General features: G+C 42.7%; 2 protein-coding genes across 4 annotated transcripts; one reads left to right on the top strand and one right to left on the bottom strand.

Moving 5' to 3' along the window:
- Positions 1-1,313: 1,313 nt before the first annotated feature.
- On the bottom strand, positions 1,314-22,288 carry mmd (monocyte to macrophage differentiation-associated). 3 transcript variants are annotated; one of them, XR_004213251.1, is made up of 8 exons: positions 20,877-21,721; positions 20,164-20,245; positions 19,875-20,035; positions 19,517-19,591; positions 19,314-19,415; positions 18,829-18,898; positions 18,004-18,284; positions 1,314-1,335 (listed from the first exon to the last, which is right to left on the bottom strand). XR_004213251.1 is itself a non-coding variant. In XM_031862140.1 (8 exons), exons 2-8 carry the CDS (start codon positions 20,900-20,902, stop codon positions 18,081-18,083), a joined length of 720 nt encoding a protein of 239 aa, XP_031718000.1. In that variant the 5' UTR covers positions 20,903-20,910; positions 22,224-22,288; the 3' UTR covers positions 16,707-18,080. The 3 variants fall into 3 exon arrangements, 2 of the variants coding, with proteins under 2 accessions (XP_031718000.1, XP_031717999.1); XM_031862140.1 differs by lacking the exon at positions 1,314-1,335 and adding an exon at positions 22,224-22,288 and having other exon boundaries at positions 16,707-18,284; positions 20,877-20,910; XM_031862139.1 differs by lacking the exon at positions 1,314-1,335 and adding an exon at positions 21,738-21,805 and having other exon boundaries at positions 16,707-18,284; positions 20,877-20,910.
- Positions 5,480-14,949, top strand: hlfa (HLF transcription factor, PAR bZIP family member a). Its single transcript, XM_031862142.1, has 4 exons — positions 5,480-5,825; positions 6,463-6,780; positions 11,132-11,346; positions 11,857-14,949. Exons 1-4 carry the CDS (start codon positions 5,711-5,713, stop codon positions 12,070-12,072), a joined length of 864 nt encoding a protein of 287 aa, XP_031718002.1. The 5' UTR covers positions 5,480-5,710; the 3' UTR covers positions 12,073-14,949.
- Positions 22,289-23,401: the final 1,113 nt, after the last annotated feature.

A 23,401-nucleotide genomic window follows, 5' to 3' on the forward strand; every position in this document is an offset into this window, starting at 1 on the left:
TGCAAGAATGCCGACTTATTTCTGGGTTTTAAGGACTCTTTCTTGCAGCACTCTATTGTCCAATCACAGCGCAGTAACTGTAACTAGGCACAGAAGGCCCGTCTTTGGATGACTCCACATGTTGAAGGGGTGTGTGCATCATCGGTCTCATGACGAAGTAATTTTGTCGCTTGTCTTTTTTAATTGCTTGAATTAATGCACAAAACAAACAGTCCAACAGTGGACTGTCTCGCTTTTAGTCCTGAAACGAACATAATGTGCAGCTTGTGACATTCAAAGCATATGAGGTTTTTATATGAAATTATATGGAGTATTCTTTTAAGTGAAATATGCTGCTAACAACCTCTAATGGAGCATGAAAAAAGCCTGACTGAACAGTGTCTGCTGGGATAACAGCGAAGCAATTACATGGACTCAGGCTAAGTGTTACGTAACAGGAACAGTTTTGTTGCAGATTCTGGATCATTTCAGCAGCAACAGCTTAAAGCCTCCGTGCTTCTGGATTATTTCATCAAGCTTATTTGTACCCCCCCACCCCCCCACCACCTTCTGTTTCTTACGTCTGACATTGTTCGACCCGTTTGTCATCAGGTCGGGGTTCTGCTTTGCTTGTTTTTATTTCTCACTCCGTCGTAATTGTTTATTTGATTTTCATATTGGTAAAGAGCAACCGAGGGTAGAACCTCGTCTTTCATAAAGTCAAAGAGAGACAAATGTCATTTTTGAGCTAGGGACGCTCAGATATCGATATTTAATATATTGGCATCGGTAATCGGTACTCATTACATTAGTATCGGTAACAGATCGGTGTTCGGTATTGGGACTGAAACAGATCTGATCGGTGCATCCCTAGTTTGGGTTCCAAAGAAGGGAAGTCCTAAAGCAACGACATACAGTGACCTATGAGTCAAAAGTGTGCTTCCAGCTCTGTAACAGTTTCTACAAATGTGTCTCTCTCTGGGTTGTTACGTTCCTCTTTTGAGGTCTAAGGGATGAGGGGAGTGACAATATGAAAATACCCAGGAAGAGAGAGTCATGGGCAACAGATGTCTTAACAAAAGAGATGTATTAACAAAAAGATGAAATGCTCACAAGGCAACTGAAAACTACTTTCTTGAAACAAGAAAGCGACACCAGTTAACAGCAGTGATGATCGAACTCAAAAGACTACAGTAGTGTACACACGAATGGGTCGGGCTAACAAACAAACAACACACGGCTTGAACAGAGGCAACAGAGGCAACAGAGGCAACACACACACACACACACACACACACACACGCACGCACACACGCACGCACACACACACACACACACACACACACACACACACACCTTTTAACCCCCGTGGCACTAATCGGGAATTGAGCCCAGCCACGTTCACTCACCGGCTGCAGCTGCTCGGCAGGAACAAAGGTGACACCTGCATGGAGAGCACAGGGACAACAACAGGTAACACCCCCTCCCATTAACCAAACCCCCATTATTAATACCATACATGATTATATGAAACCAAAACACGTCACTCACGGGACAGAGCAGAGAGGCTGACTCATTTTTGCATAGAGGACACATTTTTTTTGTCATTTTCATTAATAGTAGTAGTTATGAAAAAGTATGGCTCTGCCACACGCCTGTGGCTTCAGTTAATAATAATTGGTGCTGAGGGCATTTTACTCAGCTTCCATTCACATGATTGGTATCAAATGAAGGAGAGAAAAAGGGTCAAATGAAGCATCACTGTAAGGGTCCTGATCGATGCTCCGCCCTGTGCATTTAGGCTGAAGTCTATTTCTCTTAAAACACTTCTTAAGACACAAAGTTGACACAGAATGTTTCCGTTCTGTAAATCAAGTGTTGCCCCGAAACATTGTTCATGCATTTAAAGAAAACTCCTGCAAAACATCATAAAAGTTAGAATACATCAGAACCTTCCACCTTATTCACTGAAGATAAATATGAACATAAACAACTTAATTTATCATGCAAGGACATTCTTACAACTGCTTTTTTATCTCAACTTGAAAGGACTTCATCTGCACTGCAAACATCATTTCAGGTCAATTTGATTTAGATCTCAAATGTGCATCAGGGGGCTTTACAATCTGTACAGCAGCACCACACCCTCTGTCCTCAGACGTTTGCATTGGATTAGGAAAAAATACCCTTTAATGGGGAAGAAATGTAAGAAACTTCATGGAAAGCAACTGAGGAGGACGCATAATAGAAATGTTGCCGTCGAACCCTGACACTGAGCACCAGCCGGCACCCCCTCTGCTTCCGCACACAAGTCTTTGTAGTTCGCTGTAACAGTTTTATAAATCACATTTTCATCGGGCGGAGAAGCTCTGAATTTGTTCTTTTTGTGTCCCTTGACTAACTTTCATGCAGTGATTCGGGGCCACGCTGCTCCGTTCAGCTGACCGCTTTCATACAACACACGTTTTGTTCGGCTTACACGTCACAAATGCCCGTCTGCAGATGTTTCTCACAGTCGGAAAATATCTGTGATTCTTGCACATACTAAAAAAACAACTAAAAACAACACATGACCTCACAGTGAGGCAGAGGAGCGCTTTAACAAAGAACTCCGCTGGTCACCTGCAGCTGACAGCAGCTGACAGCAGGTGACCACCGATACCTCGACCTTTAACCTTTGGCCTCCTTACAGCACTAAATCACTTATCTGTCTTTAAGAAAAAATAATTTCAGCGTCTGTTGTTGCAGATAAAAACACTGCTTTGTGCTTTTAAAAATATACATCTGCTCAGTGTTCATACCAGACGTCATTAGATTTGCTTCTTCACTCTCACTTTTTTTTTTTTGCCAAATATTCGTATTTAATTAACTGAAAAATGTGTGAAGTGTAATCTGTGATGTTTAGTAGCAGCTGAGGTAATATTGATTGAAAAGCTAGTCTTAAAGGTACAGTGCATTTAGGGGATCTATTGGCAGAAATAGAATTTGATATGGATAAGTTTGTTTTAGTGTATAATCACCGGAAAATATGAATTGTTTTGTGTTTTTGTTACCTTAGAATGACCCATTTATATCTACATGGGTCCTCTTCACGGAGTCCGCCATGTTTCTACGGTAGCCCAGAATGGACAAACGTAATACTGGCAAACTTCAGAGCTCCTTCACACTTGACACACGGGGAAAATGCTACACACTGCCCCTTTAAACATATCATCACTTTAAGATTAAACCTTATTGGCTATAAAGTTCAGACCATGAGAAAAGCTTCCACGGGTGAATCAGTGCACAACAGATTATTAGACATTTGTTGGGAGTTCACAAATATCCCCTAAAGTCGAGCCTTTCGTCTTGACGGCAGAACCTGCTGGAGATTCTTCATGTTTTTAAGTTTTCTTCTGTGTCACAGTAATCCAGTGAGAGTTGTCTGTACATCTATTGGTGCTGCTAATAAATAAATACTTTTAATGCCAGAATGTTAACATGAAATAAAGTAAATAAATGGGGCTACTGATGTAGCCAACAGCGTTGACGCACTGAATCTGAGGCAACATTATACTTTGTGTTGACATCCCCCCCACGGCGTCACGGAAACTGTAGTCTTAAAACTTAATTGTGGCCTGAAATTAAAACCAACTGATGAGAGAGAGTCACATTGAGAGTCACATCTTAAAAGGGCAGATTCAGATGTAGTCATTGTCTGACCTGGTAGGATTTCAGAGGACAAAGGGACATTTTCATCCAGCAGGGTTTTAGAACTTAAACTTCTTGTGATACCAAAGAAGAAGAAAGAAACAGACTTGATTTGGTGTGGTGGTCTTAATTTGATATGGCGTGACATCTTAGTGGACGTGAGGCCTGCAGTTGTTTAGATGAACGGATCGGTCCCGCTCTCGTCTGCACAATCGGCTCCTTTCAGGAAGCTTTTGTCTTATACTCCTTAATGCAATTAGCTTGTCATTCCTGTCTTTTGTGTTTTTGTGGAAAAGAAGTGGTGCTGATGATACAGACCGAGCAGAGCGCAGCCAGGCTTCTTCTTTTCAACTATGACTCAGCAACTACTACACTAGAAAGCATGAGTTTCCGTGTGCAACGAGCCACACAGATAGAGTTGCGGTCTGCAAACACCCATTGGCTGAAAGTAGGTCAAGTTTAGATTCACGTCATTCTTTGCTGTGGCGCTGCAGAGGATCCTGCCCTCGTTGCTCCGATTCACAGACGAATGCAGCAGCAACGACAAGCTTATTTAGTCATGATTGTAAAAAAATATATTATAAATAAAAGACCTAAACACAACGTACCGTGCACCAACAGTCACTTTGAAATTGGGGATATCTGAGTGTAAGAAAATGTCACGTCTGGGAGGAGAAACTGTACCAGTCAGGGATCTAATGTGTGTCACTGGAGCAACAGGAAGCAGCTTTATTAAAGGACACTGAATGACTTTGAATACAAATATGTTTTGTATTGTTTTTTGTGTTTATAGTTGGTTTTATGTTTTGTTCATAACATTTCCTGTCAGGTGAATAGGGGGACAAATGTAACTAATAGATATCAACATGAAACGTCCCCAGTTGACTACTGACATTAAGATGATAGTTTTTTGGATTACAAGTTTTCTGAAATGTTTTCTGAATTACATCAGAGCAATTTAAACATGAAAGACTTATTAATAGACTACACCAGCCGTTTAAGGCAGGCCAGTATTTATGATTGATGGGTGTTAAGTGGAAGCGGTTGTAAACTACTCTGTCAGTCGTGAGGTTTGAAACGGGCCATAAAACCACAAAATATTTCACAAATGAAAAGTAAATCTGGAAGTTTAAAACAAGATATTTACCCATGTATATATTCTAGTTAGCAGCTAACGTCAAAAGTAGCATTTCTAAGTAAAAACGGTTGGATTAATGCAAACGTGTACATTAAGGGAATATCCAGGATTTAAGAGGGAAAACAAATGACTGTGGGCACTTTGTGACTATCCGACCCCATCTCCTGGTCCGTTGTGTTGCATTTAGTCCGTAGCAGAAGGAAACCTCCGGGTCTGAAACGTGAAGCTAATGCGATAAACCTGCGTTTATAATTCGTAGATATTCCACGAATTTCTATAGTTTGTAGTCACTTTATTGAACACAAGTTATGTTAATTATAGACAATGAAAGACAACTGTACAAAAAGGTGTATCTGTGTTGTACAATAAAAAAAAATATATATATATCTATTATTCTTATTCTTTTTATTGATCTTTATTGAATCAGGCAGTCTCATAAATATTAAGATCTCTTTTACCAGAGAGACATGACAACAACAGCAAAACACAAACAACACAACTACACAATGAATTAAAACGGTTACAATAATCATAAAAAACACAAAGACTGAAAAGACTTTCTTTTTTTCCCCCACGTGATATGAACGCGCCCTCCCGCTGCTTTGACGTCACCTGCGTCAGTCTCCGCACATGGATGGAGAAGTGTAGCTCCGCCCCCTTTTCTCTCCTCCAGCTATTTGTCAGCCAGCTCCGTCTGCAGGCAGCCAGCCGCTCTCCGTCCTGCTGTCGCGCGGACTCCCGTCTCTTCTCACCTCCGAAGCTCGTGCGTTTTTTCTTCATCCCCGATCTGGAGTATCCTCTGGAGTTCCCAGGATAGCGAGTACGGTCGCCTCTCTTTTTTTGTTTTTCGGGGGGGAGACAAATATTAATTCTGCGTTCTCCAACTTGCCCTTCAAAGACGAAATGGAGAAAATGGCCAGACCTCTTCCGATAAACCCAAGTTTGGTGCCGCCGACGCACGGCGTGCTGAAGTCGCTGCTGGAGAACCCTCTGAAGCTGCCGTTCCATCACGATGAAGGTTCGTTTATCTTCATTTAAACCGGCTAAACTTCACTCTGTGTGTTTATTTGAATTCTGCAGACAGACGTTGTTGCAGTTTAAAGGACACAGATCAACTAAATGACGTCGAGTGACGTTCGATCTTTGTCGAAAAAGAAACAATGTATTCTTTATTAGTTTATTAAGCAGCAAAGATAAAACAAAGATGATCGACTCTGCTGAATATTTTTTGTTGACATCAACTTCACTTCAGACAAACAAGCACGTTTAGCTTCTACTTATTATCTATATATGCACAATAAGGACTAATTTGCGCGTGTTTTTATTGTGACTGCGCTTTTTTATTTTTTTAAGCTTGCAGGTGCGTCTGTAACCTTTTAAACCCTCTCTCTTCTAAAGTGTGATTTATATTAGTGGTACCACAAGCTGTCGATAGAGGGCGTAGTTTCTGTTCATTCCACACACTGTGTTGTTGAGTGTTGAAAACATTTTCTCAATTAATCATGCAGGTAGTTTTGGGTTGTATGTGTTTCAAAGTAGTTTAAACAAACGAACCTTTTTGAAACCCAGTAAATACTATTCATACCAGTGCACTGACTTGTGACCCTGCTCTGCTGTGAGACAATGAACTGACTTTGTGCACAAACATTTCGCAGGATTTGGGAAAGACCAGGAGAAAGAGAAGAAGCTGGACGATGAGAGGAGCCACCCGCAGTCGGCCTTCCTCGGGCCGACCCTGTGGGACAAAACGCTGCCCTACGACGGGGACAACTTCCAGCTGGAGTACATGGACCTGGAGGAGTTCCTGTCGGAGAACGGCATCCCCGCCAACACGGCCCAGGGCGCACAGGCCCCGCAAGGGCCGCCGGCCACGCCCACCACGCCCACGGTGGTGGACCTCAGCAGCCGCGCCACCACCTCGGTTCACACGGGCATGGCGCCTCAGGCCTGCCTCTGCAGCCCCGGCACAGCAGGTAGGAACCACGCGCGGCGGCACCTGAAAGCAAAAGCTGTACGCCAGGAACCAGCGGCTTCACATGCTGGTTCAGGCTCCAAGAGGGCTGCGATGCTCTTTACGCAGGCACGCACGCACGCACCCTCCACTGTTCTAGGAAACTGCCAGCCCAGAGATGCAAAGCTAGAACAGGTTCTTGTGGTTTTGTGTCCCTGAAGGCATCGCCTCTAGATCTGTTTCTCAATTAAATCCTGCTGTTTCAGCTTCTCCCCTAGTCAGAGATAGATAAACACCGGCTCTGTTTTACGGCCCCTGAACTGGACGTTGGAGTCCCAGAGTGGCGCCTAAACGGGGCTCAAGTCCAAGAATGCAGCGCGGTCTTAAATCAAGCTGTGATTGGCAGAGAAGTCTCTGCTGCCATGAGTCACACTTCATGTGTTCGTGCTGTGGTTTTTAAAGGTGTGTAGTAATGTTTTTTTAAGAGGTGGTTTTGATATTCACTTACATTCCCAAGAGTTCGCTGGAGGGTGTGATGATAATAACTGGTGAAAATCTGCTTGGGTTTGTCAGAAATGTGATTCATAAATTATTGCACATATTATTTTTTTAACTTCATTTGTCCTGAGTGTCGACTCCATGAGATTCCTGAATTTTCTTTGGATTTTTTTTGGCAACTAATCTGTTGTTTTACTCCACTCCGAGTTATTTTTAGGCTTTTTTTGAATGAGATCAACTTATTTCCAAGAACTTATTGAGCAAACCTCTGATTTAAAGCGGTGCTTCTGAGTGATGGTTTGTGGAGAAACTCAGTTGTACATGACGATGAGATGACTAACGGGTTCAAGGACAGCGCTGCTCTGTGGAGTCATTGAAATATTAAATTGTGAGACAGGCAGTGTTATGAGCCTAGAATCTGATATTCATTTCATTACAAATGAGTTGCAGCGTTTCAGTGCTGATCAAATGGAGCTTATTGGTAATGGAAAGTCTCGTGGTTGTAGATGAGCTGACCTTCAGTAGGCAGTTGGTATTTAGACTGAAGCGTTTTAAAAGTGAGTTTGTGAATCTGCTGCCAGAACAATCGGAGTCATTTAAAGGCCGACCCTCTGTCGCTGTGAACATCAACCCAAGGCTTTAAAATCCAAACGTAACACGAGAAACGGCTCCTGGTGGAAGAAGAGGCGGATAAACAGGCCGAGTGTTTGGAGGGCGATGGTGTGTGTGATACTGCAAGTGTGCGTGTGTTACCTGTAAACGCTGACGAGGCGGAGTCCTGATGAAAAGCAACACGTGCCGCTCCACTGAGGAGTGCCTAATCGTGCGTGAACGGACCGATGAGTCACACATTCAAATCACACAAGCGACGAGTCGGCTCGATGCAGATTAAACCGTCCGTACGGTGGTGTATCGATCCGGCTGACGATTACAGACTCGCGAGTGACTGATCGCCATCTCGTCTACTTTTAAAGGAGCGATTTGGACCCGAGCAACAGCTTCTGAACCACTTAATACAGGACGTGTGTGCTCATTGATCCCGTCGTAGCAGCCATGGTGGGACCAGTTGTGCCAGATGTTGGAGTGATTGTTTTGCAGCCACGCAAACGCTTCCTCTCTGTGTGTTGTCTTATAAATAATGCATCATATCACATCAAGTCTTATAATAGGGAAATTAATCACCTTATTAAACTCAGTATTATTGTATCAAAAAATTAAAATAAAAGCTACAATAACCAGTCAGTCCAGAAAAGCAGAATATTCAACTCGGACTGTAATTAATTAGATTAATTCTTAGAGAATAGTTCACCAAAGAGTTTTTACAGAGGTTTAAATAGCAAATAATTAACTGATTAAACAGGTAAAATAAAAAAGTGTGTGTGTGTTTCCTTCCTTCTCACGTGAACACGGATGGGGTTTCCTGCAGCGTGCCGGGCCATGTGACTGACACATGGAGACGCCGTGTGCAGCAGCGCTGAGCTGCAGACGGGAGCTTTGTCACGGCATGAACCTCCCTCCTCACTTTCACCCTCCCCGCCCCTCTTAACACTCTCCACTTCCTCTCCCTCCCTTCTCGCCGCGGTGCTCGGCTCCGATGCCGGCCCAGGAGGACTCTGAGCCAGAGCACAGGCTGTACCCTGCTGAGGGATCACATGGGCTCTGGTGTGCTTGTGTCACGTGGGCACAATATTGTTCCAGCTCGGCCGAGCCTCGTCTCGTCTGAGGCCGCCGCCCACAACAACAACCACCACAACCCCAATGTGCTCTGCTTGCAGGCAACACAGCAGGCGGCCGATAACATTGTTATGAGAACCACACACACACACACACACACACACACACACACACACACACACACACACACACACAAACCTGCGGGAGTTTATCGGTCTGAGCGGCCTGCAGGTCGTCAGATGTGGGAGGAGTCAAAGGGCGTCTGGTGGTGCAATCCAGCGTGTTTGTGGAGGAAAGGTGTCTCAGTGAGAGACTTCAGTCGGTCGATACTTCATGTGTGACTCCTCTGAAATGTCTCGTCACATCAGCTAGTCCTGCATGAGTGACCTGCAGGTCGCTAGGTCACATTCTAACTTTGGTGTTCTTCCACCTGGATACAGGAGCAACTTTATAAATAGACAGAAGAGGGTCCACTTTGAAAAATACCAAAGTTACCTTTTTATAATGACAATAATGAACTCTTATTGGTTCTTAGTGCAGAGCATCAAATCATTAAGCATCCAAAGTCTACACTGAATACTTGTTGTCTTCAGTGCTTCAGACAGAAGAAGAATCAATAACATTTCTTATTAACGTTTCCATATCTGTGTGTTTTAGACTAAAACAATACATTTGGGGAATTGTGACATTTCATAGACTTAACGTGTCATCAGTTAATCCAGAAAACAAATGGCAGATTGTTCCCGACACTTTTAGGCTGCCAGTTCTTTTCTTAAGCTGAACTCTGTGTTTGGCACTTCTTGGTTAATGATTAGAGTGTTTTTGTAGGAACACAAGTCAAGTCAAATGTGAAACAAGTCATTTAGGTCTAAAATAAAGAAAGTTGCTCCTCACGCTGCCCTGCTTCTGAATAGTGAGCTGAGGCCGTAATGCGTTGTAATAGTCCTGCGGTGTTCAACTTGTTTCCATGTTGTGAACGTAGACGTCCGTGTTGCACTCGGTTGAGGTTTTTGTTGTGATGAAGAAGCTCATCACTTCCTCTGGGTAGGACGGCGTCTCCTCATCCACTTCCTGTTTTGCTTCTGATACGTACAATAAGAGCCGAGCAGCTGAATCTGATGGTCTCTTTATTCAGAATCTCTCCACCGCAGTTTGATGGTTCAGTGTGACTGAAGGTTGGCGGCATCGACTGGCTGCCGTGGCTCAGTCCCAAAGCACAGAGATGTAGGTCATGATGTACCAGCGGCCGGCATTACGCCGGCTAAAGAAAAGCCTGCTGTGCTGCACATCCGGCCTCTTTTTTGTATCATTGAGCAGGTTTTTTTTAATCACAAAACAAATCAGTGCTAATGTAAAGCGTGCAGAGACGTAATGGTGATGGGGAATAATGAACCGAGTCCCCCTGTAGCTGGCAGGCTTCAGATCAATTAGAGAGGCTTTACACAACAGATAGATGAGGAGTCTTAAAGACTGAGATCAGCTGACAGGAGCTGCAGAGTTTAGGATAATAAAAACAAAACCTGAAGCTTGTGTGATGGCACCACCTGCTGGACAGATGAGGCCAAATGCACAGATTAAGAAAAAGAAGTGTGTTGCGTTTACCTCTGGTGCCGGTTGTGAACATGTGAGCTCTGAGGAGAGGCAGCGCTGAGGCTCTCTGCAGGTTACAGGTTACACACCTGCTGCTCCTCCTGCGTCATCACAGACCCACCACCCCCCCCCCCCCGACGCACCAAAGGAAATCACCCTGGCCTTTTTTATTTATTTTTGCCATTACAGTTGAAATCACATTTGGTAGTTGTCCTTTTTTTTCTTTTCTTTTTTTTTTTTTTTTTTTTTTTTTTTTTTCCCGGTTCTGTGCACTTTCTGGTAGCGTTGTCCTTATCGCGTTATCATTTCATTTATCTGCTCTTGTACACGACACAGGAACAAACACAACACCTGACGTTAGCTGTCCTGCTTGGCTGAATAACGGAGCTAACAGTACAGATGTTTATACGGGAACATAAAAGACATTAGAGAGGGAATAATGACCTGTTAAACTTATAATAATACTTATAATACATCATTAAACTACTGATGCCAATTGATTTTTTTATTTTTTTTTTGAATGAAAACAAATTAAATCAATAATTTATTCGTCGTCTGTTAAATTTGTGTTTGCTGGCAGCTAACGTGTCATGTTTTTATTCTTCCTGCAGCACCGCCCTCGGCCCGCGACACCCCCAGCCCCATCGACCCGGAGTCCATCCAGGTGCCGCTGGCCTACGAGCCCGACCCGCAAGACCTGGCTCTGTCCAGCGTGCCCGGACAGGAGATGTTCGACCCCAGGAAACGCAAGTTCTCCGCCGAGGAGCTGAAGCCGCAGCCCATGATCAAGAAAGCCCGCAAGGTCTTCATCCCCGAAGGCCTGAAGGTGACTGGCTGCTCTGTGTGGGGGGGTGGGGGTCACAGAACGTTAGAAGCCGTTCTGTGACGTTTTCACTGCAGTGAAGCTCCATGATTAACCCAACGAGCTCCACCTGTCAGCCACCTGCAGGGGATTAGCCTCAGGCTCATTTAAGGTGGTCCAGCTGGTCAATCCCGCTCCTTCTTTATTATTCATATTTTAAATGGTTAAACATCTCAGGAATATTAAAATGTCAGCAGCACTTTGTGTATTTAATGTGTTGCAGTCAGAAAGTGAGGAAAAGAAAACATGTTTTCACAGTCGGAGAACTAGAAATAAATGAAATGATTAAAGTGACAGCGTCTGGTTAGCAGAGCCTCATTTCTTGGCCAGCAGCTGGAGGTCTTCATCATTCTTAGACCTCTAGACCGAGCATCAGACTCTGGTATTATTCTTTTTTTTTTTTTTTAATTTAAAACACCCCTCTGTTTTGTTGTATGTGCTGACCCGTCCCCTCTGCCCCCCCCCCCCCCTCAGGACGACCGGTACTGGGTCCGGCGCAGAAAGAACAACGTGGCGGCCAAGAGGTCCCGCGACGCCCGGCGGCTGAAGGAGAACCAGATCGCCATCCGGGCCAGCTTCCTGGAGAAGGAGAACGGCGCCCTCCGCATGGAGGTGGCGGAGATAAGGAAGGAGCTCGGCCGCTGCAAGAACATTGTGGCTAAATACGAGTCCCGACACGGGCCCCTGTGAGAGCCCCCCAACCCCCCAAAAAATATAAACAACCCGACCACACCCTTTTTACTCCACCCCAAACCCTCAGCCTTCCCTCCAGTTTGAAGGACAATATGTCTCTTTTTGGAGGCACTGCCCCCTCCTACTCCTCCTCTTCCCCCCCCCCCCCCCCTTTCAACCAACACACACCTGTATGATTCTGGTGTCATAGCTGTCATGTTTGACTCCTACCGTAAGCTTCGATTTGTCAGTTCCTTTCTGTATTCGACTAAATACATATAGATACTTTATGTGTATTAACACACATTCTTCCCACTTTGATGTATTGTGAGGAGTTATGAGCCAACAGCCCCCCCCCCCCCCGCCCCGCTACCTTCCACTTTTTGAGAATCGATGCCATGCTGTGTGTTTGTTCACTTTCATACCAATTTTTATACGTGCGATCAGGACTGTAAACTGTTGTTTCCTGTTTGCCTGTTTTTCTTTCTGTGTTATAACGTGTGACGTGTCCGAGAGCCAGCGTATAAAACCCTCAAATCTTTTCTTTTTTTTAATCCCGGTAAATGTTTGGTTGTTTTTTTTCACCCATCAGCAACATCTTCTCTTTTTCTTGATGTCGTATTTACGTCGTCTTAACACAACTCAAGCTTTACTTTGTGTTTTAACGTTCAGATAGCACTTACATTTTTTTTTTTTTTTTTTTTTCCTCCTCTGTGCAATTGTGCAATTTTTCCTTCATCAACCGGACACTGAGCAATAATTCTTGTCCACAACTAAACTGACACGACTACCTTTATGTTGCCCCCCCGCCCCGTGTTTGAACTAACTCTATAGAACCTCTGCAGTAACGTGTCTCACAATCTGATCAGGCTCAATGTTTCCACTCGCTCAAAGAATGTGCCCCGCCTTGTATTTATCGACCTTTTATTTCTCTCTGTGTGTGTGTGTGTGTGCGCTGTTGAATTAATTGTTAGTATTAATACTACTTGTCGTTTAGCCTCCTCCCTTGTTTTCAGATTTAAGCATGATTTTCTTTCACAGGATGAAAATTTGCTAATTTATTTTTTTTTGCAAAGTTGTTGATTATTTTTGCTTCTGTTTAACGTTTGCATGATTAATATAAGTGTTTTTATTTTAGAAATCAGTACAGATGTCTGTAGTCTCTCATTGTTGCTCTATGGTTTTTGTTTTTTTAAAGATGGCTGTATGAATGTAACAGATGTTGACGTGTGATGGTGTTGTCCGATACTGTGGTTAACCAAACGATTAACAAACAGAGATGATATATTGGTTACAAGAGATATGTTTATATGAAACTTATTCTATAAGTTGTTCTTTTTGTACAGTATTTTTTCTATACATTACTAAACTATGTATTTTAAAAGGCACAACAGATCCAGAATATTATTAAAGAATACAAATATATATATATATAACTCAAAAGACATATAGTGGTATTTTGATATTCTATATATAAACTAGGACGTGGTAGTTTTACAGATATGTGGATGTTCAGCAGCACCCAAACCTCCTGGGCATTATTATTATTATTATGATGACAACACTCCTGCTTGTGTTGGCGCCACCTTTAGGCTCCCATATAAATCCCATTAAACTCTGAGGAAGCAGATGGTGACAAATGCGGTCCAGAAGAGAGAATGTAGTCGGGCACTTTTTAAATATCAACTCAAACTCTTTTGTTCGTCTTGTTTAGTGTTGTGACTTTCGCCCCCGACACGTCCTGACATTTCTAACAACGGTGAATATTCTTTCCTTTTTCTTTAAACCACGCAGCTTGTGAGTCGTTTCTTTCTGATCTGATTTAACGGGTTGAAGTTACTATGAAGGAAGGGAAGTCTATAGCTGGTTACTCTGCTGCTGCTCTGTGATTGGTCCCTGAACCTGAGTGATGGACGCTACTCCTGTTGTAGTGTAGAGCTGCATGCTGCTTTTTGACAATCAGTCCAAGACTGACGGCCGATTCCTGTTTTTTGAGGGATGATATTGACGTTTCTGATCGTTGGTATGGAAGTCCAAAGTTGCCAATGTTAAGTAATCCAAAGGAATAGTTGGACATTTTGGGATAATATTTGTTTTCATAGCTAAACCGACTCTCTCTCCACCTCCCTACACTCATATTTTGAGTCATTAATTTGCCATAAAGTGAATTTGACTAACCGCAGTAGTATCTATTTATTATATTGATATATTGTGACAGCCCCAGTGTGCATTAAATATGAAGTTACAGTTAGCATCCGATTAGCTTAGCACAACGACTGTCCATTTAGGGTTTTTTTCAGATATATGCTAAAATCAGGACAATTCAAATGTAAAAGACAAGTTTTTATTCTAATTAATTTATTAAATTAAATTTTTTGCCAAATTGAAAAATTTATTTCACGTTCAGTTGTTATATAAATTATTTATTAATTTGGCAGTTTTTTTATTTCATATATATATATATATATATATATATACACACACACACACACACACACACACACACAGGAAAAAGCCAATGATTCTGAGTCTATTCCAGTGCCTTGAATACACTGAGTGTTCCCCAGTCTCTCAGCAATGGATAGTTTCACATCTGCACTGAAGGGCTTCTTAGTGCATCAAAAACAAACACAACTATATATTATTATAAACACTGACGACTCTCCTCATTTCTTATTTTGGACATTGCAACAGACTTGTAACCATTGTATTCATGGCAACACCAGCGGACTGTTTCAGAGTGTAAAAACACGACGTAAAGGTGTGTTTTCGGTCTCGATTGTCATGGAACGGATGCATGACGTGTTTGTGTTTGTGTGTGTGTGTGCTGCTGAGTCTTCAGCCTCTTCGTCTCTCTGTAATTTGTAGTGTCTAATAAAAATCCCAATTATTTTCCGCCGTGTCTCCTTTCTCTGCTCATCCATGCAGGTTGTTTTTTATTTTTAATATAAATTACACATTCTTGAAACTGATAAAGTCTAATTATCACCAGAGCTAGGTATGAGTCTGTGAAAAGTATTCATATTTGGCTCTACTTTAGTTTAATCTTTCTTTTAGATATTTCTGTTATGTGTAAATCTGTAAATAAGCAAAGTTTAAACAGCCAGAAATTGACAAATATTGGTTGGAAATTCGGTTTGTTACAAATTTAAATCTTTGACAAACAGAATATTGGTTTCTGTGCTAAAGATAATTTGTCTAAATTCAGTAGAAGCCTAGTGTTTGAACTAGCATGTGCATATTTGAATGCTGGTGTTAAACACTGCAAAGCTTAAGGCTGGTTTTAGTGTTTAAACCCAGCCTTAAGCTTTGGCTAAAGTCGACACCACCAGCAAAGATTTATTGTATTTATCATAGTGATTCTATTTATTACTATTCTATTTCTAAATATCATGACACAATTTCATTCAATCTACCTTAGAAGCCTAGAAGACATGATACGACATCTGAAGTCATCCTCCTGCTGCTTGGATATTCTACCAACACACTTTTTCAAAAATATTTCAAACTGCATGACCACTGATCTTCTCTCAGGTGTCTTCCCACAAGAACCTAAAAACTGCAGTTATTAAACCACTCCTAAAGAAGGCTAATTTAGACTCCGCAACAATGAACAATTACAGGCCAATATCAAACCTCAAGTAAAATAATTGAAAAAGTGTTTTTTCAACAGCTGAACAACTTCTTGGCCGTAAATAACTGCTTTGATGTCTTCCAGTCAGGCTTTCGACAGCACCACAGTACTGAAACTGCTCTTGTTAAGGTTTTCAACGACATCCCCTAAACACAGACAATGGCAGAAGTTCAGTCTTAGTATTACTGGATCTCAGTGCTGCATTCGACACGGTCGACCATGACATACTACTAGAAAGACTAACAATCTAGGTGGGACTCTCTGGCACAGCACTCAACTGGTTTGAATCCTACTTGAAGGACAGAGAATACTTTGTGTCTGTAGCTAATTACACATCAGAGCTGACTAAAATGACATGCGGTGTTCCCCAAGGTTCAATACTGGGGCCTCTTCTGTTCAACATCTACATGCTTCCACTAGCTCAGATTATGGAAAACAACAGTTTTCAAGTGTGTTATCATGATCATGCAGACGACACACAAACCTCAACCTGAGCAGCCATATCAAGACTATTACAAAATCCAAGGGGCCAAAATACATCTCTGCTCTGCTACTTATGAACCATCCCGACCCCTTAGGTCGTCTGGGACCGGTCTGCTTTCTGTTCCCAGAGTCAGAACTAAACATGGAGAAGCAGCGTTCAGTGTTTCTGCTCCACATATCTGGAACAAAGTGTTTTGATGCTTTTATGTGAAGTACTTTGAATTACCTTGCTGTTGAAATGTGCTATACAAATGAACTTGCCTTGCCTATTGTTTCACATCGTGTATTTGTTGTTAGTCTACCGGCCCAGGGACAACAGACTTAAATAAGGTGCTAGCCAACTGTATCCAAAACAAATTAAATAAATCTAGTGGTACTGAATTGTCCAGAGTGCATCTGGACAAACAGCCTCTTTCTATAGATTTTACACATTATCTTTTCAGAAAAGGTACTCGAAGGATTCGGTTTCTTTTTAGTCACTGCAGCACAATAACGTCTCTAAACACACAGTCCATGTTTAAATGAGGCTCAGACGTGGGGCATTATGTTTTATTGTCACATTAGAAAGGTGATACTCAGTATAGTGGGGGGGGCATTCATGTACATATGCAGCAGCACCATTAACACCCAATGGAAAACACAAAAAAGCAGCAGTTTTTTTTGTTTTTTTCCCCTCCTGCAAAAGGCCAGGATCATTAAATCAGCAGAACAAACAGAATATACAAACATTACAAAACACACAGTGGTTATTTAACCAGAGCCACAATATGCACTCGTTCAGCTCCACTAAGAGGAAAGCAACAGAGCCGTGAAGCAAACGTACACAAGAGATGAGGTTTCTGCACAGATGGAAGGAGACAGTGGGAATGAAACACCGGACTACAGTACAACGGTCGAGCATGCTCACGCTACTGTTCACACTAATAAGAAAAACTACTCTCTCCTCGCATTACCTGAAACTGATTTTCTCTCATCGTTTGGCTCATTTATCTAAATCCCAGGTCACCAGCAGGGGGCGCTAAATACTGAGCGAGGAGGAAGTGTGGATGCCTGATCCCTGAGGACTGCATGTGGACAGAAAGACAAAGCATTGGTCCAAAAGGTTTGTGTGGATCAGATGGGTTCACAACGTAATCACTGTAAAAAGAACATTACAAAAAGATGGAAAAACGAAATAATCATTTCTTTCCTTGAAAATAACTTGAAAGACTTTAAATGTGTCTGAACTACTGAGGGCTGGGTTCAAACAGCATCAACACGTGTTGATACAGAGCATGAACAGTTGGTGTCAAATATCTGGTCAGATTCAAACTTAATCTTTGATCCGATAGTTCCTGATTTAAATGTGTCTCAGAAGTTTTTATACACGTGTAGAAAACAACATTTGAAATCTTTGGTTTTCGGTGCTGAAACGACACCCAGCCCTGCTCCTGATAACATCGGATTCTTAGCACCTCACTCCAGTGATCCCCAGTGTTCAAATGGATGAACCCCCCCAAAAATAAATCATCCAAATGTGGACTGTGACTTCCTTCAGAACGATACAAAACACTTTCTATCAAATCCCTCAAATACTGAATGTGCCACGGTTCATCATAGAGAGTCTAATCTTCCTCCCTCACTGTCCAGTTGTACAAAACAGCTGTGGAAGTAGCTTTTAGTTCGTCAGGGAGACGCTGACTCACTGATCTGTCTCCCCCCCCCGTTAGAAAACAGTAAACAATTCACGGTCATTATTTGAGTAAACTTTACGGCTGTCGCTGCTGGGAGTCGGTGTGCAGGCGGGGTTAAGAGGTGGAGATACCGGCCATCGTGTATGTATGCATCTATACACACACACACACACACACACACACACACACACACACACACACACACACACACACACCCCCGCGCCCAGGCCCCGTGGTCACAACTGGAGGAGGGCATCCGCGCTGGGAGCCTTGTAGAGGTATTTCCAGATGGCGTAGTAGTGCACGGCCGCCGCCAGCGCCACGAACACGTGCCAGATGGCGTGGGCAAAGGGGATGACGCCGTCGCTCTTGAAGAAGAACACGCCGAGGCAGTAGATGAGTCCGCCGCAGGCCAGCTCCTGAAGGCCCTCTGTGTTGCTCTGCAAGGAAGCACGGGACAAGGGAGGGAAAGGAAAGGAGACGTCACTAAAACTCTCCCAGCTGTCTTTTGTTTACAATCGACTGAAAACTCTTCGGGATAAGAAGCCAGAAGTGTTTTAAATAGTCAGCAGTTTGTGAAGATGCAGGTGTTGCAAGGAGACTTCAGTATTCCTTTAATGGCACATAAGGCAGCTATGTTCATTACCACCACAAGAGGGCAGCAGCGAGTAAAGAGATTCAACATGCTGAAGCTCCGTTGTGTTTATCAAGGAGAGCAACTCCTGCAAAGCGTCATAGAACCAATACTTCCACTTTGCACGACGCTAAAAAATACAATATTTGTTGCAGACTTAATGCCACAATGTGCTGCATGCGTAGTACACTTTCTGATATTAATCACAATACGTTTATTAATAGAAGCACTAAACTAGTCCTCCCTCTGCTGTGAAACAGAAGAGGAAGTAAAAACACTCATAACACGTGTTGATCATGAACATGCTAATTAAATGCGACTGTTAATATATTCATAAATGATAATGTTACCATTGATGTCACGACTGACGCGGGGAGGAAACCCATCATCAAGTAGAAGGCCAGCTCAACAAGTTTGTACCTGCAGAGACAAACAGACGACGTGTTATGAGAAATATCAGCTTCTTCTTTCACCGGCTGCCAAAAGTCTCTGTTGTGACAAACTCGTTATTGAAGTGACGACGAACACTGAAATCAGAAACTGATAAAAGTCACCGAGCTGGTCTCAAAACCTCCACTAATCTACAGAATCTAAACAAACTTCAAAAAAAAACAACCTCACTGGTTATTGTGGAGATTTTGGGCTATTTTGCCCTTTAATCTTTTAGTCCACACTCACTTCTCCACATTGAGGTGTGTAACTTACTACTTCTGTCTATTTGCATCTGTAGATTTCTCCTAAATTTACCAAAAGTTAGCGTTAGATATTCCCTCATTTGCATATGAGTGACGTCTGATCAGACTTTTGAATTCCCAAACATCAAATAGGAACTCACTTTTCATGACAGTTGAAGACATAAGCGGTTCCAGCAGCAGCCATGAGCCACACAAACCAGCGCATGTGAGCTGCTAGAGGGCCCAGCTCACGCAGGTTCAACCTGAGTAGAAAGCAGAAGAAGAGAACATGAGCGTCGATATCAGGCTTTCATTTACCACTCCAGACCCTCCGAGTATGAGGTGTCCTCTGTGCGACGCTCACCACGGTGTGTAGGAGGCAGCGATGAAGACATAGATGACCACTCTGTCGCACATGTGGAAACATTGTTCCATGGACCTGAAACAAACAAACAGGTCATTTCTTTACTTGAGGGTGCAAAGGACGACATCGAAGGACATTCACAGCTAAAGGAAAATAGTGATTTTCAACGACAACATATGATTTTAAAAGGACATTTGACTGTTTTCCTTGCAGCCCTGTTTTACTGTGAATTCTCCAAAAGGGTCGATTGTATCTATTGACTGAGTCCTCATTCACTGTATCTTTAACTGGCACACGAGACTGTTTCTGGTTTTCTGCGACCATGGTGGCTCGTCGTTGTCGTCGTGCTGCTCCTCACCTCATGTGGCTCCTCTTCCAGGTGATGATATGAAACACAGTGGAGACCAGGAAGAGGGCGCACAGGCCCATGCCGTACACCCAGGCCGTGATCCTCTCCCAGCCGTTGTCCGACAGACGGTGCAGCAACGCCATGCCCACGATGGCCGGCACGATGAGAAACTACACGGAACAAAACCATTAAAACATCACACGAGATATTCCAGCCTACTGCAATCATTTCAGAGCTAGAACTCTGAATAAAAGACGGATTCATCTCCAGTAAAACAACATGAATCTAAGCCACTCACTGCATGGGTGTAGCAGTTTGCAGCGTGCTCATAGTAGGTGGGCTGGTAGCGGCAGTTTGCAGAGGCCCGTCTGTTCATGAACCTGAAACACACAAATACACAATCACTCAACCCGGTGCAACTCCCAAAGAGAACCGATTTATGGATATCTATATTACAAGGAAATAAACCCACACGGGTAAATGTTTAATGGATATAAAGTGTGATAGGTAGATAATCACAAAAACAAACACCACAAGAGCTCTGAAGGTGCAGATAAGAAGTACCAGCGAGAACAAACACCGGACTCTAATCTTTACCTTGAAACTAATTATGTACAATAATAGTGACTTGTAATATCATTTTCTGTTTTTAACCAAGATAATCAAGAACCACTGCTATTATTGTTATTATGAATTATCTAAAAGTCATTTCCCATCAGTGTCTGGTTGATTTCAGGCTAGTTAAATACATTTTTAGCAATCATTATTATGTGAAAGTTGGAGCACAATCATCTTAAAAACTGCATTCATTTTAAATTCCTTTTGTTCATATAATTAATATACCAGTAAAGCTAAAAACAACAACTCGTGTTATTCTAACGTGACGTGGAAGAACGAGTTCAACTAACTTTATTAGTTAATCACAACTGACATGAGCGAGTGACGTCACATTAGAGAACCCCAAAAAAACCCATGATTTTATAAAACTGAGATTTTTTGGATTTCACAAACCTCTGACAGCTGTTGACTCTCTTCATTTCAGTGCCTTATTCACCACAGGAAACAAAAATAAAATTTAAAAATATCAGCAAGCAAAAGAGCTACAAAAGCCCTTCTTTACAAAAGAGAAGAATAAAACAATAAACCAAAAGGAACCGGACGTCCTAGCATTAGCTAGTATGCTAACGTGATGCTAATCATGAGCTAACTTTCACTACAGCTACAAGGCACCGGCAGCGTCAATACTCCAACTACAAAAGGCACCATTTTAGTCTTTTTCTTAACACCATTCTGTTACAAAATACTGGCTCACTGTCTCTTCTTCAAGCTGGAAATATTCCCATGAGCACCAGCCAGCAGCTGCCGGGACAAACCGAAAAAATGACCCCCGCGAGCACCGCTCAATGACAGACAACTCCCACCCGCTGAGCCGCTCAATAGAAAATATGAGTTTTTTCTTCTTCTCTTCTTTTTTTTTTGTGCGTGTGCCTCGCCGCCCAACCGGTGGCGAGATTTGAGCGGCTTCTTCTTCTTCTTCTTTTGAGGTTTATTGGCGTTTGGCAAACAATGAATTGGCGCATTACCGCCACCAACTGGTATGGAGTGTGGACCAGGATGTCTAGTACTTATAGTTTAGTAAAGTAAAGTGTGTCGAAACCCACTATAGTGACTGATTCCAGCAGCTTGCCCCTCGGCTGGGTGCGGGAGAAGATCGTGTTTCTTACTCGCTTCAACAAAGAGATTCCAGGCCCTTTCACTTTCGGGTGAGGTTCCCGTTTAATTAGAGATATAACTTATCCTCCTGGTCTCCCTCTGGTGTGTCTTGCTTGCGGTAAAAACCGCGTGATCGCCCGGTCACGCATGCATCATTACCTGTCTGTTGTGGTGACCTTTCGTGTCGAGGCTTCGAAGCTCGTGTCGAGTAATCCAGGAGGATTTTTGTGAAGTGCGTGTCGAGGCTTGTGTTGACCGGCCGTACCACGTGACTGATTCAGGAAACGGTTCACGGGTCTTGCGTGCGATTCGAAATATAAAGGGCAGCGAAATAATCTAAAAAAAAAAAAAAAAGAAACCGCCTGAAGCCCAACACTGTGGGAAATTTGTTATTTTTAAATAAAAATGAATAAAATGTTGTCCCTAGTAACATAAGCACAGTCGCATCACAACCCTCTCCCAAATTTGTTTCCACTTTCCCTTTAGACCCTGCCTTTGTATCATAAAGACAGGGACCTGTCAATCAAACTGCACCTCCACCCAGTCCTCAGAAGGCGTCTAATTCGGCTAAATAAGTGGAAACACCCGTGTGGTTTAACAGCACTAAGGTACAGGCTCTTCAAACCATGAACATTGTGTTTATACCTCACAAAACCAACTGTATTCAAACAACTCCCTCCAGTTGACGGAAACACTTTGAAGTTGCAATCTTCATCATCACAACCTTCATTCAAACTCATTCATCACGGAGCTCTCCAGATGCACCTGCTCCTTCCCTCCATCAGGACACACCTGAGTCCCATTAAAGCTCAGCACATACATATCAGCCACTCCTCGTCCTCCTGCTGTAGTGGTTCAGGCTTTTCTTTCGGACTTGTCTGGGGCTGATTCTGAGCCTGTTTGAGTGATTTCAGTTGCCCCCTTTGTTACCAATGGCCTCCTAACTGCTTGAAGCATGTTAGGATAAAGCAATTAAGGAACTATGAAGTGAAGAATTGGATGACTTGTGCATTCATAATAGTCAAAAGGAAACATGTAACAACCAGACGGGTCCGTGATTCATATCAAAGGATGCAAATGAACACAATAAGGGCAAGTCATTGGACAGTTTTGTATTCTGTTCTCTCGTTTCAGTTCACGTATCGCCAGCATTTCATTTTGTCATTTCTTTATTTGCCAGCTTACAAATATCCACAGGCGCAGACAGAATGCGTTTCAGCTTTTTAAATAAAAGTTCCCGGGCAGCGTTGGAAATAGCTGCCAGGAGGTTAAATGTCAGCGCTGAGCAACGAACAATTTCTGGAGTTAATCATGTCTCATCAGGCTGATCACGTGAGGGGTCAGAGGTCAGACATTCTCACTGAGTTTCAGCTCTAAACTTCCCCCTCAGCTGCTCAGATATCATATTTATCATTTCATACTGGGAACACAGACCGCGTCGGGTTAGTGTAACATCTTGACTCCTCCTAAGTCTCCGCTGGTTGTAGGACAAACACAAAGGTGAGAGTGACCTCATATAAAAGAGGCTTTACGTGACACGGGGTTAAACTGCTTTATAAGTGGTTTACTGTTTCATGCTCCAATGCGTCGCCTGGAGTTCACCTTCTGTGAGGAAGCTGAGGAAATTCAGGAAATCTGTCAGATATCACATCGACTATATCGAGACTCAGTCGAGACTATACTTGTAAAAACTCTGCTTAAAACATTTGAAAAACCCGTCAAACTATTGACAACAAAATATATACATAAACTGCTAATAATTATACATTTTAAATGTCCACACTATCTAAATGTACCAGCTTTTATTTATAGTGCTGTAAGAG

This window comes from Anarrhichthys ocellatus, unplaced genomic scaffold, assembly GCF_004355925.1.
Source record: "Anarrhichthys ocellatus isolate YVR2014 unplaced genomic scaffold, GSC_Weel_1.0 scaffold26, whole genome shotgun sequence".
Lineage (NCBI taxonomy): Eukaryota > Metazoa > Chordata > Actinopteri > Perciformes > Anarhichadidae > Anarrhichthys > Anarrhichthys ocellatus.